Below are 12,870 nucleotides of genomic sequence, written 5' to 3' on the forward strand. Positions count from 1 at the left end.
TCTCAGTGAGCATTTCTAGGTAGTAGAAAAATTGCTCATCAAGTGAGAGATAGAGAAAACCCTGTGGTGAACATTCAAAATATAGTTAACATAAGATATATAGAAACAAGATTTAGATGAGACTTAATAGAAATGTTATTCAGGTGAAAGCCTCTACATACATTTTTAATGAGCTAGTGATGTATGAAGGTTAAAAGTGTTCTTTATATCCATTAAAGTGTTTTAATGTAAAATGACTCACATTCATGTTAGGAGCTATATATAGATTCAGGTCAAGTTGATGTCATTGAGTTGTTGAATGCATTTATAAAGCAGTTTTCCACTCAGAATTTACAATACAGAGTTTTCATAAGACTCAACAGAGATAACTGATTTCAATATTCTTTTAAAACTGTAGTGTTATAGAGTTTTATCACTAGTATTAAGGCAAATGAAGAATGGCTCTGATTTGGGATCTTAAAACAAAAACTAATGATTTATTAGGTTGTTTTTCCTAAACTTTTGAATTTTTAAAAATACAAAATAAAATACAACCAGGATAGTAGTTTTATACTTTTGTGATTATTCTTTTAGTATTTGTTGGTTTAATGAGGCTAAGAACCCCTTAGGTCATTGCTTTTCATTTTATCCCTAGCACAAAATGTAATAGATACTAAGTATTTGTTGAATTAATGAAAAAAAGAAATCTTACCCATAGTATTGATGAGAAAGGATTACTTTGGATTTTTTTTTTTTTTTTTTTTTTTTGAGACGAAGTTTTGCTCTTTTGCCCAGGCTGAAGTGCAGTGACACGATCTTGGCTTACTGCAACTCCGCCTTCTGGTTTCAAGCGATTCTCCTGCTGTAGCCTCCCGAGTAGTTGGGATTACAGGTGCGTGTCACCACACCCAGCTAATTTTTGTATTTTTAGTAGAGACGGGGTTTCACCATGTTGGCCAGGCTTGAACTGGATCTCCTGACCTTGTGATCTGCCCGACTCGGCCTCCCAAAGTGCTGGGATTACAGGCATGAGCCACTGTACCCGGCTGCTACTTTGGATGTTTTAAATCATTTATACATGTATCCAGATAACCAATTCTTTCTATTTTGATACTAACATTTCGTTTCTTGCCCTTCCTAAAATTTTAATTAAAAGTTGTAGTATGTTTTGAAGTGGACTTAGGACTTCCATGTTTTCATGTCTGCCTGGCTAATTCAGTGATAGTGATAAGACAGGAAACAGTGGGCAGAAGGAGAAAGCAGGGAAAAACTACAGAGAACCTTTAGAACAAACGGATGCGTGTATGGGTATTTATATAGATACACATGTACACATTTATATATAAGTCTCTATATATGTGTGTATGGCAAAGTATCCCAGAGAAGAAGAAAATGGGGCATTTAAATTTTCTAGTCAGAGTTGGTTACTATGTGCTGGACTTTTAGCAACAATAGAGAATATCCCAAATCCTCTAGACAAGGGATCCCCTTCAAACTCAGAAATGTACTTAAACTAAATATTGCAGTTTTCTGTGATGCATATAATCTATTACATTTCTTTGACAGCTTGGACACCATAATTTTGTTTTTTATGCTTAGACCAGATAGGAACACAATTTAAAAAATTGTCATACATTACTTTTAGCAATTATTTAGTTGCAGCCTTCATTTTACATGTGAGGAAACTAGAGCTCTGAGATATCCGTAAAGCTAAATGCCCAATAAGATAATAATGCCAGGAATTGAACCTAGGCTTATTCAACTCCTGTTTGAGTAGTCTTTGAGTTATGCTGAGATTCAAATTCATAAATCACAAATGTTTTCAATCAGGGTTTGCTACTTGTTGTTATATTGCCTCTAAATATTGTAGAAACACACTCCTATATTTGCCATTCTTAATGTCTCCCTCTTATTTTATTTTCTCGTTATTTTCATGTCATTTGTTCTTTGAATGGTTACTGTCTCTCATTCTTCTTCAGACTGCTGTATTTCTCATTCTCCATTTTCCCCCCAGATCAGGTCTTAGATATATTAAACTGTATCGTCTTTGACTGTTTGATATATGTGCCCTAGAGACCGCAGGAAGTGGTAACTACAGTTAATCCAGGATCCTCTCCATATGTTTGGGGCCAGGTCATTTTGCCCCTTTGGGGTTCCCCATCTGCTTCCCATCTGTCCAGCTGTCCTAGGCACTATTCATAGGCAAGCACCTATTTTTATGACTGCATTAACATTTTCTATTGTATATGTTTATTATCCCACATTTGTGTGGATGTAAACTAAGTTTTACTAGAGATTCTTAGAGTTAAACTTTGAAACGATTGCTTCTAAAATTAAAAAATAAGATACATGAGAAATTATTCTTGTCGTTTCTTTAGATGTGAATGTTGAAAAGCTGTTTCTCTTGATTCTGAAAAATAAATGGAATATGAGGAAGAAGATATTTTAAGAACTATAATTTCATTTGGCCTATAATGAACATTTTGGGCTTATTTCTCTGATACTTTCCTATACTTCAACCTCAAGCCTCATCAAAAGAAATTGTCAGGTTTATCTCTTTCTTTTAAGAAGTTACAGATCTTCTGATAAAAATTTCATTCAACACAGAAAGTATATAATTAATTATACTTCTGTTTTTTCCGTTGAATTTAGTCAAGTATGTCTACACTTTTAAAAATACTACTATGATGTTTGGACTGAATTCAATCATTAATTCAACAAATAATTGGTGTAGGCTGTAGAAGAAAATCAAAGATGGGTATATTTTACCTGCTCTTAATGAGCTGACATCATGTGAGAAATAGTCATGTAAAGTACCAACCGTACTACAGGACAGGATAAAGTAAGTGCCTGGTAAAGATGTAAGCAAAGTATCTTGATAGAAGAGCAAAAACAAAAACAAAAAAAGAAAAAAAGAAAACAAAATAAAACAAAAACCACCCAAAACCCAGTTCCATTTGAGGGAATCAAGAATGACTTTAAGGATGAGGTAGCATTTAGACTATTGGAATACCTCTCCACGGACTTTCTCCATGGGAGCTGGGCTGCACTTGTGAGAGCCACGTGTGCACATCTTCATAAGCCAATCCCCTTTGAAGTTGGTGGTTTGAAATCAGCCATGAAGACAGTATTTACTATAAGGAAATTGGTTGTACCCTGTGGCTTTTCTCCTTTCCACACACCTCAGTTGTTTGTTAAGCATTTACCAGCAAACCACTGCCTGACTCTTTGGCCTGCATATTGAGCAGAGTCCCTGGTGTAAAAAGGAAAAGGATTACTCATCTAGGGAGGAAGACCTAGAAGACTCACTAAGGACAGGTGGTGCTCAGTTTTAGAGCTGCTGTTGTAGGAGGCAGATGACTGTGCTTACTGAAAAATAAGAAGAACACTTCAAAATACTGAATTAGAGGAGAAAGACATAATGAAGTAAAAATCTGTGATTTTTCTAAATAAAACAATTCAGCAGTCAATGTGAAAGGTAGGATGGTCACTAGTAAGATCCAAATTAGTGACTCAAAGGAATAAATAGAAGTATCTCAAAATATGTAGCAAAAAGGTAAAGAGAATGAAATCATATAGAAAATGATAAGAGATATGGAGGGAAGATCCAAAAGATTTTACACATAAATGCATACTAGGAGTTCCATGAAAAGAAAAATGGAAATGAAGGATATTTTTAAAGAAATAATAGAGAATGTTTTCTCACTGTTCTTAAGAAAGTGTTAGGACTCTTGGAAAGAGTCACTGAGATTCAGACAGGATTAATTTAAAGTAACTCCACTAGGCATATTAAAAACAAATACTTTTTTAAAGCTTCTAGCAGAAAAGAAAGAAGATGCGAGGAATGTACAGTGAGATTATGTTCGTACTCTATAAACTGGAAGTTAGAAATCTTAGAATAGTGTCTGCTACATAGGAAGGAATTTGACTCAAGAGTACTATACCCAGCTAAGATATCGTCATCAATATAAACAAAGTTGTTTTCAGTTAAATAAGGATTCAGAACTATTTTACCATATATATTCCTTTTGAGGAAATTGCTAAAGAAAATACTTTAACCAGTTTTGAGGTAAGATGATAGCTTAAAAATATATACTTTTTTTTTGCCCTATCCCCAAATCCACTGACTTGAGTTTTTTAAAGACACAAGCCCACTAGGAAAAAGAAAGGAAATAGCATTTGGTAAAATGAAAAGCTGAAAGATGATCCTTAACTGACTTAGTAACCTAAGAAAGTTTAATCCTAAGCTGACAATGGAGAAACTGAGAAGTAGGTCATTACCACTGCAGAACCCTTCAGAAGTCTGAATAATTATTAGCTCCAGGTACCGTGGGAAATTCCTAAAGGAGCACTACTGGCCTAAAATCTCTGTAAAATTTTCTCCATATCACTTCCTTCACTCTTCAGAGTAAGGCGACTCTCTCTCCCTCATCCTGGTTAAAGCTTTCAGATTCTTTTCTGCAGAGGATAAAAACCAGGGGACACCAGGCACAGGAGGACAAAGAATTGAGGGAACATGGACATACTAAATGTGACACTCCCTGCCCCAGCCTTCATTCCTCAGTTGGTTCCCAGGATACTGGCAGACACACAGGTACGCACAGACATGAGAGTAGAAGATCCTTGAAAAATCTAACCCCCAGTGATATTACTTAAAGATTCCCCAATAAAATAGTCCAGCCACATTACCCTACAGACAAAGCTGCCAATGGTCAACAAAGCCATAGCCCACAAAGAGAGAACGGGCCTGGCTCAGAATCAGGACCTCTATCCGCATTATTTAATACAACACTATGGCCGGGCGCGGTGGCTCACGCCTGTAATCCCAGCACTTTGGGAGGCCGAGTGGGGTGGATCACCTGAGGTCGGGAATTCAAGACCAGACTGACTAACCTGGAGAAACCCCGTCTCTACTAAAAATATAAAATTAGCCGGGCGTGGTGGCATGTGCATGTAATCCCAGCTATTCGGGAGGTTGAGGCAGGAGAATCGCTTGAACCCAGGAGGTAAAGGTTGTGGTGAGCCGAGATCGCGCCACTGCACTCCAGCCTGGGCAACAAGAGCAAAACTCTGTCTCAAAAAACAAAAACAAACACACAGAAAAAACAGAAAACACTACATTTAATGGGAACGAATGCATAGCTGTTAAAATAAATGGTAGACCTAAAACCACTTGGGAAATACGCAGGTCAGTCTTCTTGAAAACTGCATCATGCCAATGAGGGTGGCCAGCAGCATCAGGGTCATAGTGGCATGTCACAAAGCTTGTGGGTACTGCTACATGGTTTTGAACTCCAGTAATTAGTGGCTTAATGAACAAGGAAAGGAGATAATAAACATATAGGGGTTGGGACTTGTACTTTATCTCCCCAGAAGTTTCAGACGGTAATAGTTGTGAGGAGAAAGTTTTTCTCCTTTCAATCACAAATACTTATAGAGCCTGTTGGATCAAAGGTTGTGCTCTAGGCTCTGGACATACAGAGGTAAAATTGTCAAAAATCCTAAGGCTTTTAAAACCAAGAGCTGCAGCTTTTTCCAGACATGTCTTCACTGAAGAGCCCACTGTGCCCAGCCTCGTTGACAGCACAGTAGAGGCTCTAAGCTTGAATGCTGTGAACGTTCCAAGGCTGAGTTTAAGAAAGCCTTAGAACTCCATCTAGACCTGTAACAAGTACAAGTGACTTGCTCCTCTGAAGAGTGCTTGAGGCTGCATGTGTCCTGCATGTGAGGCTGGAGCTCTCAGTCCTGCCTCCTCAACACCTGTATTCCACACGTACCCAGCAGCATCCTCTCAGTCTTCTCCGTCAGGTTTGGGGGAGAGGGGAAACCAAGTGTCGGATTACAGCAGTCTTGGTTTACGTTCACACTCGCTGAAAGGGATAGGAAGAATTGGAGAGCTTTGTAAATACATACTGTGCCCCCAAGTTGCAGGTGCATAGGATTCTTCAGTAAACAGAAAAAGGAGCTGCCCTCATGGGACTTACATTCCAGCAGGTTAGCAGGCAGCATGCATTCCCAGCTCCCCTCGTGGCAGCCAGGCAGGGTTTACAGATTAGAAGCTACTCAGAAAAGGGAATGAGGTACATTCGCCTTGGCTTACTAGCCCAGAATGCAGTGTCGATGTGTCTGACTCAACACCAAACTGGTCCGCCACCCCCAGAGGGCAAACAGTGGAGACCATTCAAAGGGAGCTCAAGGTCAGAGCCAGGGAAGACATGCCTTACTTAGTATCAGGCTGCAGGGGAGCTTGCAGAGATCGAGGCCACTCCGGCCCGTGATCAGGAGTAGCATTATGCTAGAATCGTTACAAGAACAGGTCAGTTATGATCAGACTTCTTATACAGAGCCTGTTGGAACTGAGTCTCTGTTTTGAAGTGGAATAGCAAAAAAATGCTTGAAGTTGATGTGCATCGTATCAGTTTGCCCGGGAGATGTGATGAATGATGGTCCATTTTATTTGGGAGACCGCTCTTGATATTGCCTGGATCCAGGCACTAATAGTTGGTTAGACCAGAGGAAATACTGATTGAGCATCTTGCAGTGAATGGGTTCCCCTAATGCACTGCCTCTTCCCTTGCTGATGGTATATACTGTGCATATGTGTCTAAAGAACTGACTTGTAAAGGACTTTGATTGTGAACCACCATGAGAAATACATTTTACATCCTGCCATAGTATACACGCATATAAACACACACAACATTGTCATGTAAAATACTGTGTTTAAAGTGCTCTGATAATTTGTCTTGCTGTACATGACACATTAAGCTGGCTTCATGAACTACTAAACAGTTTCTTTACACAGTTCAATCAATATCAGTCCAGAACAGTTGTATTCAAAGTGAGATCTGCTGACTAGTAGCATCAGCATCACCCTGGAGCTTGTTAGAAATGCAGATTATTACCCCTTGCCCTCATACCTTTTACCAGTCAGTCCGCTGGTGAAGCACACACAGCACCTTTAATCCAGGTGATTCTGATGTTTGGTGAAGTTTGAGAAGCACTGGTTCTTTTTACACTCCAGAAAGCTTTTGTGATTATATGTATTGATATTTACCATGTTATAAATTAAAACTGAGGAGCTTGAAAATATCTACTCATTTGTTCTGGAAGTCGTAGTAATAAATCCATTCCGTGTTGATATGAGAGCAGTGATGTCATCACATCACACAATGTGTGTCCCTTGGATCTGGGAACCTCTGCGGTATACTCTTGAGAAAACTAGAGTTAAAAAAGCAAATACATTTTAGTAGTTGTATGAAAATCGTTTGACCTTGGAAGGACTCCTGGGGACTCCCAGTTGTTGGCAGGTCACGCTATGAGAACTGTTCTTCTCAACTATGTGTTTTGACAAGACTGAGACCAAATTTTTGTAATACTTCTCATATAGAATAATTATGTAATCATATGGGATGTTTTCATCACTGCTTAGGTGTCTGGGGAAAATGAGGAACTTTCCAATGCTCATAAGAGCATGGTTTATTAGACCATCGTGAGGATCTAGTATTGAATTCCCAGAACCAGTTGGTAGATCCCGTATTTGTATTATGTTTTATGTAATGTCTAGGTTTGTCTCAAAGAGGGTGGCTTACCTGTGCTCTCCTTGCCCTTCAGGGAGCAGATAGATTACCTCCCTGTGGAAAATTGTGCTGTAGATATTGAACGCATTTGTATCTTAATTTTGAATGTCTTTAGTCTTATTTGTATTTTAAGTGATTTTTAGACATAATGTTTAAATTACTTCATTTCTTCCAAATAAGTTTAGGCAACTAGTTTTTTTTTTTTTTTCTTTTTTTGAATCGTACATTTGTTTCTTGGTATCTGTGGGTGATTGGTTCTAGGACCCTTTCAGATACAGAAATCCACAGAAGCTCAAGTCCCTGGTGTTGTATTTACATATAACCTACACATGTCCTCCCTGTACTTTAAATCATCTCTAGATTACGTATAATGCTTATACAATGTAAATGCTACATAAATCATTGTTATACTGCATTGCTTTGGGAAAAATGACAGGAAAAAAAAGCCTGTACATGTTCAATACAGACAACAATACATTTTTTTTTCCTCAAATATGTTCAACCTGCAGTTGTTTGAATCCATGGAGGGTTGACTGTAAAAGTAGCACCTTATGGCTGATGAGCCAGCATTCAAGTTGCTCATACTGTCCTATTTAATACTCTACTATCTGTATGTAGTACTGTGGTAAATAGTTTTAGATTTGTGATGAGGTTACAGAGCTGTCAAGGGACGTTTTAACCTGTAGACCGTGGAGTATTAGAATGCTACCTTGACTCACAACCTTCTTGAAGAATTATGCAAATTCTTCAATCAGTCACTCACCCCAGGCCTTCGCAGCCTGCCGACTATTCCAGGTCTAGCTGCGTAGTGGTAGGAAGATAGTATGAGTGAGAGGAGGAGAGAGATTGGTTGTTTGACTGGGATTCATGCAGAGAGGCAGAAGAATCACGGCGTGATATTCTTTGGATCTTCGCACTAGAAAGCATTGCCTTGTCTGTGTCCTTGACCAGCCGCTCTCCTTTTCTCCAGGGACTGGGGCTTCTTGCACGCTATCCTCACTTTCCTCAGCAGGGAAGCTGGGCTGGGAAGGTACAGAGAGAAGCAGATGTGAGGAGCTTATGCTTTTCCTGGAGATCTCTGTGTGGAATTTTTTTTTTTTTATTGTTTTTGTTCTGTGCATCTGTTTAATATCTTCTTTCCCAAATTAAACTTCTTTTCCAATATAAACTTCCCGTGGGCAGGATTTTGTTGTCTTATTTGAATGGTCTTCCTCCCTCAACGTCCGCACACCCCAGTGCCTAGTACAATCCGAGCTGCATAATAGATGCCCTATAAAATACTTGTTTGAATGACTAGTAATTCTATAGGAGAGAAGTACAGAGGTTAACATATATGATTGACTGATTGGTTGATTGATTTCCCTCAGGACACATGCTAACCAAGAGCGAGAAGAACCAGTTATTGGCAATAGCATCGTCCTTGTTTGTGGCTTTCCAGTTAAGAGCACAACATTTTCAAGAAAATTCAAGGTATGGTAATCATTTAAAACAGAATAAATGAGCAGAACAATATTGATAATCTAGTCTACATAGGAAATAACTAATAAAAGATGTGGCTGATCTCAGTTCTAGAGATCTTATGGGTCTTTGGAGAAGTATAATAAAGTCACACTGTATAGATATGATATTGCTTACATTTTGTTTAAACAAGTTTTTTAAGTTCAGAAAGGATAAAAGGATCTTGGCCCTTTTAATTTGAACCTAAGAAGATATTCTGAAATCTGATGGGAAATCCATTCGAGTAGTTAGTGTTTATGATTTCTGTTTTATTTATTTATCTTGAAAAACGTTTGGAGAAGTATATTAAAAGTAGAAATGAATTTGGGCAGTTAAAAAAATATATATCAGAAACTAGTGAAGACACAAGAAGGAATTAACACCAGGTTGAGTTAGTCATTTGTGAGGCGCAAGTGTGCCTTTTAGCTTCCTAGTGACTCAGGTAAAAGGGGAACATGCTTTATATCAGGATAAATAGAAAGAAAACCTCAATGTCATTGGTGCTTCTAGAGACAGGATTATTTATTTTGAGTGTGTGTTTACTTGCTGGAGCAATCCTTTTAAAGGAATCATGCTGTTGATAAATTGTTACTTCAATTTCTTTTCCTTTTTACTTTTTCACAAGAGAAAGAACAAAGATTAAAAAAAAGTAAAAAAAAAAAGATGGAAGGTGACCAACTAGCTTTGAAAAGCACAAATCAGAAACTGAAATTACCCCTGAAGAATTAGGCAGAGGAGAAACTAAATTGGATTTAGGCTGTATCTTAGTGGCTAATGCGGTTTTATTCCAAAAATCTCAGTGTAGTTGGTACTCTTCACTTGTTCTCTTTACCTAGAAAGAATAGGAAGCTTACGGTGCATCTTTATAAAAGTTATGATTTGGTAGCTACCAGGGAGAGATGAAGGGATATAGAATATCAGTAAATGAATGACTGGACGGAGGAGGAAAATCGTCAATAGAACCATGAATCTGCTTGTGCATCTGTTTAATATCTTCTTTCCCAAATTAAACTTCTTTCCCAATATAAACTTCCCACGAACAGGATTTTGTTGTCTTATTTGAATGGTCTTGCTCCCCCAATGTCCGCACACCCCAGTGCTTGTTGTTTGGTTGTTTTTTCTCCCTATAGTTGTGCTGTCTAGTATGGGAGGCACTAGCCATGTATGGCAATTAAGATTAAAGTGAATGGAAGAACCCTTTTCAAAGTCACCTGAAATGTGGCTACATTTCGGCTGTTCCGTAGCCACACGTGCTTAGCAGCAACTGCTCAACTCAGAGAGCCTTTCCACCATGGCAGGTGTATTTCCATCAAGTTCTGCTGGACAGAGTTTGTCTGGAGGGATGTGTGTGTAGGAGAGAATGTTGCTTTTGTTTTAAAACCTGAGTGCCATATTTCTTATTATTCTTTTGATAAATGCAGTATTCATATCCTAATTACCTTCAGATGTTATTTGGACCTTGATTATTTCGGAAGTTCTGAGTGTAGCTAAATATGACTGGTTTGATTTTTAAGAAATGTATGCAAGTTATTTTCAGAGAGTGCTGCCTTACTGTGTGGAAGAATCTGAAAAGGGCTTAAAAAGATGGAGAATAGGCCGGGCGTGGTGGCTCAAGCCTGTAATCCCAGCACTTTGGGAGGCCGAGACGGGCGGATTACGAGGTCAGGAGATTGAGACCATCCTGGCTAACACGGTGAAACCCCGTCTCTACTAAAAAAAATACAAAAAACTAGCCGGGCGAGGTGGCGGGCGCCTGTAGTCCCAGCTACTCGGGAGGCTGAGGCAGGAGAATGGCGTGAACCCGGGAGGCGGAGCTTGCAGTGAGCTGAGATCCGGCCACTGCACTCCAGCCTGGGCGGCAGAGCGAGACTCCGTCTCAAAAAAAAAAAAAAAAAAAAAAAAAAAAGATGGAGAATAAAAATTACCTGTAATCCCATAATTATTCAATAATTACTTTTAATGTTTTGGTAGAATCCCTTCAAAGTGTATGTATATGTATATATGTGTGTGTATATATGTATTTTTATATACATACATGTAGCATTTATACTTTGCATAGAGTCATCCTGGGAATATGGTTTGAATTACTTGTGCAAGATAAACAGCAGTATATTAATCACCCATGCACTCATTATCTAGCTTCAACAACCGTAAAAAACTACCTTCCTTGTTTCATCTTTACCTCTACCCACTCCACACTTTCCCCATTTGTTAATTTTTTAAGGTAAAATGTACAAACACACATATATACACTTCTTACCTGTACGGTTTTTGTTTTTATTTTTTGAAACAGAGTCTTGCTCTGTTGCCCAGGCTGGAGTGCAGTAGTGCAATCTCCGCTCACTGCAGCCTTCATCTCCCGGGTTCAAGCGATTCTCCTGCCTCAGCCTCCCGAGGTGCTGGGACTACAGGCATACACCACCACATCTGGCTAATGTTTTTTTGTATTTTTAGTAGAGATGGGGTTTTACCATGTTGTATGGGCTAGTCTCAAACTCCTGGGCTCGTGTAATCCAGTTTGCCAGCCTTGGCCTCCCAAAGTGCTGGGATTACAGACTTGAGCTAGGCGAAACCTCGTCTCTACTATAAGTACAAAAATTAGCCAGGCGTGGTGGCGGGTGCCTGTAATCCCAGCTACTAGGGAGGCTGAGGGAGGAGAATTGCTTGAACCCAGGAGGCGGAGGTTGCAGTGAGCCAAGAACGTGCCACTGCACTCCAGCCTGGGCAACAAAAGCGTGGCTCCGTCTCAAACAAACAAACAAAAATAAGCTAAACAATCTAATAAAAAAAGGGCAGTAGGTTTGACATAGACTTTTTATCAGAGAAGATAAATGAATGGCATGTAAGTTCATGATAAAATGCTCAGCATCATCAGTTAGTGGAGAAACAAAATCACATATTTATATCACTGCACACCCACTAGAATAATATGCATCAAGTAATGAGTGGATAAATAAAAATTGGCATATCCGTACCACGAGCTTATTCAGCAGTAACAAAGAATAAACAGCTACATTCACTAAAATGTGTGTAAATCTCAGAAATAACATGTGAAGAGACAGAAACTAGATAAAGAAGACTATGTCATGTATGACTTCGTTTATTTGAAATTTATAGGAAAGGCAAAAGTATAAAGAACAAAAGAAAGATCAGTGGTGGTCTGGGTATGGGAGCAAGATTGACTGCACATGAGTTTTATTCTAAAACTGGATTGTGGTGATGGATGTACAACTATATAAATGTATTACAATCTCACTTGATCTTAGCCAAAAGGCCGAGAAGTGATATCAATGTATTACAATCTCATCAGACTGTACAATTAAAATGTATAGATGTTATTGGCCAGGTGCAGTGGCTCACGCCTGTAGTCCCAACTTTGGGAGGTCAAGGCGGGCTGATAGCATGAGACCAGGAGTTCGAGACCAACCTGGCCAACATGGCGAAACCCTATCTGTACTGAAAATACAAAAATTAGCCAGGCATGGTGGTGCATGCCTGTAGTCCCAGCTACTCGGGAGGCTGAGGCAAGAGAATTGCTTGAGCCTGGGAGGCATAGGTTGCAGTGAGCTGAGATCACGCCACTGCACTCCAGCCCAGGTAACAGAGTGAGACCCTGTCTCGAAGTAATAAAATAAAAAGTAAAATGTATAGATGTTATACATGTAAATTATATCTTAATGCAACTTAAAAAAAACTGTACGTGTAGGTACCAGCAAAGGGCTTGAAAGAGGTGGGGAGTATTATGAGAAGTGTTAAGATGATGGAAGATATATGTAAAAATAAGTTGTGTTTGAAACTTGAGTAGAAACAGATA

General features: G+C 38.9%; 1 protein-coding gene across 3 annotated transcripts in view; it reads left to right on the forward strand.

The window, feature by feature from the left end:
* The window catches only part of PCCA (propionyl CoA carboxylase, alpha polypeptide), a 478,059-nt gene that overhangs the window by 262,989 nt on the left and 202,200 nt on the right, over nucleotides 1-12,870 (forward strand). For all 3 annotated transcript variants that reach the window (XM_011933842.1, XM_011933840.1, XM_011933841.1), the window contains one exon: nucleotides 8,927-9,029. In XM_011933842.1, the coding sequence (XP_011789232.1) occupies nucleotides 8,927-9,029 (103 nt within the window). The remainder of the gene's footprint in view (nucleotides 1-8,926; nucleotides 9,030-12,870) is intronic.

The sequence above is a fragment of the Colobus angolensis genome, unplaced genomic scaffold (genome assembly GCF_000951035.1).
Source record: "Colobus angolensis palliatus isolate OR3802 unplaced genomic scaffold, Cang.pa_1.0 Scaffold13, whole genome shotgun sequence".
NCBI lineage: Eukaryota > Metazoa > Chordata > Mammalia > Primates > Cercopithecidae > Colobus > Colobus angolensis.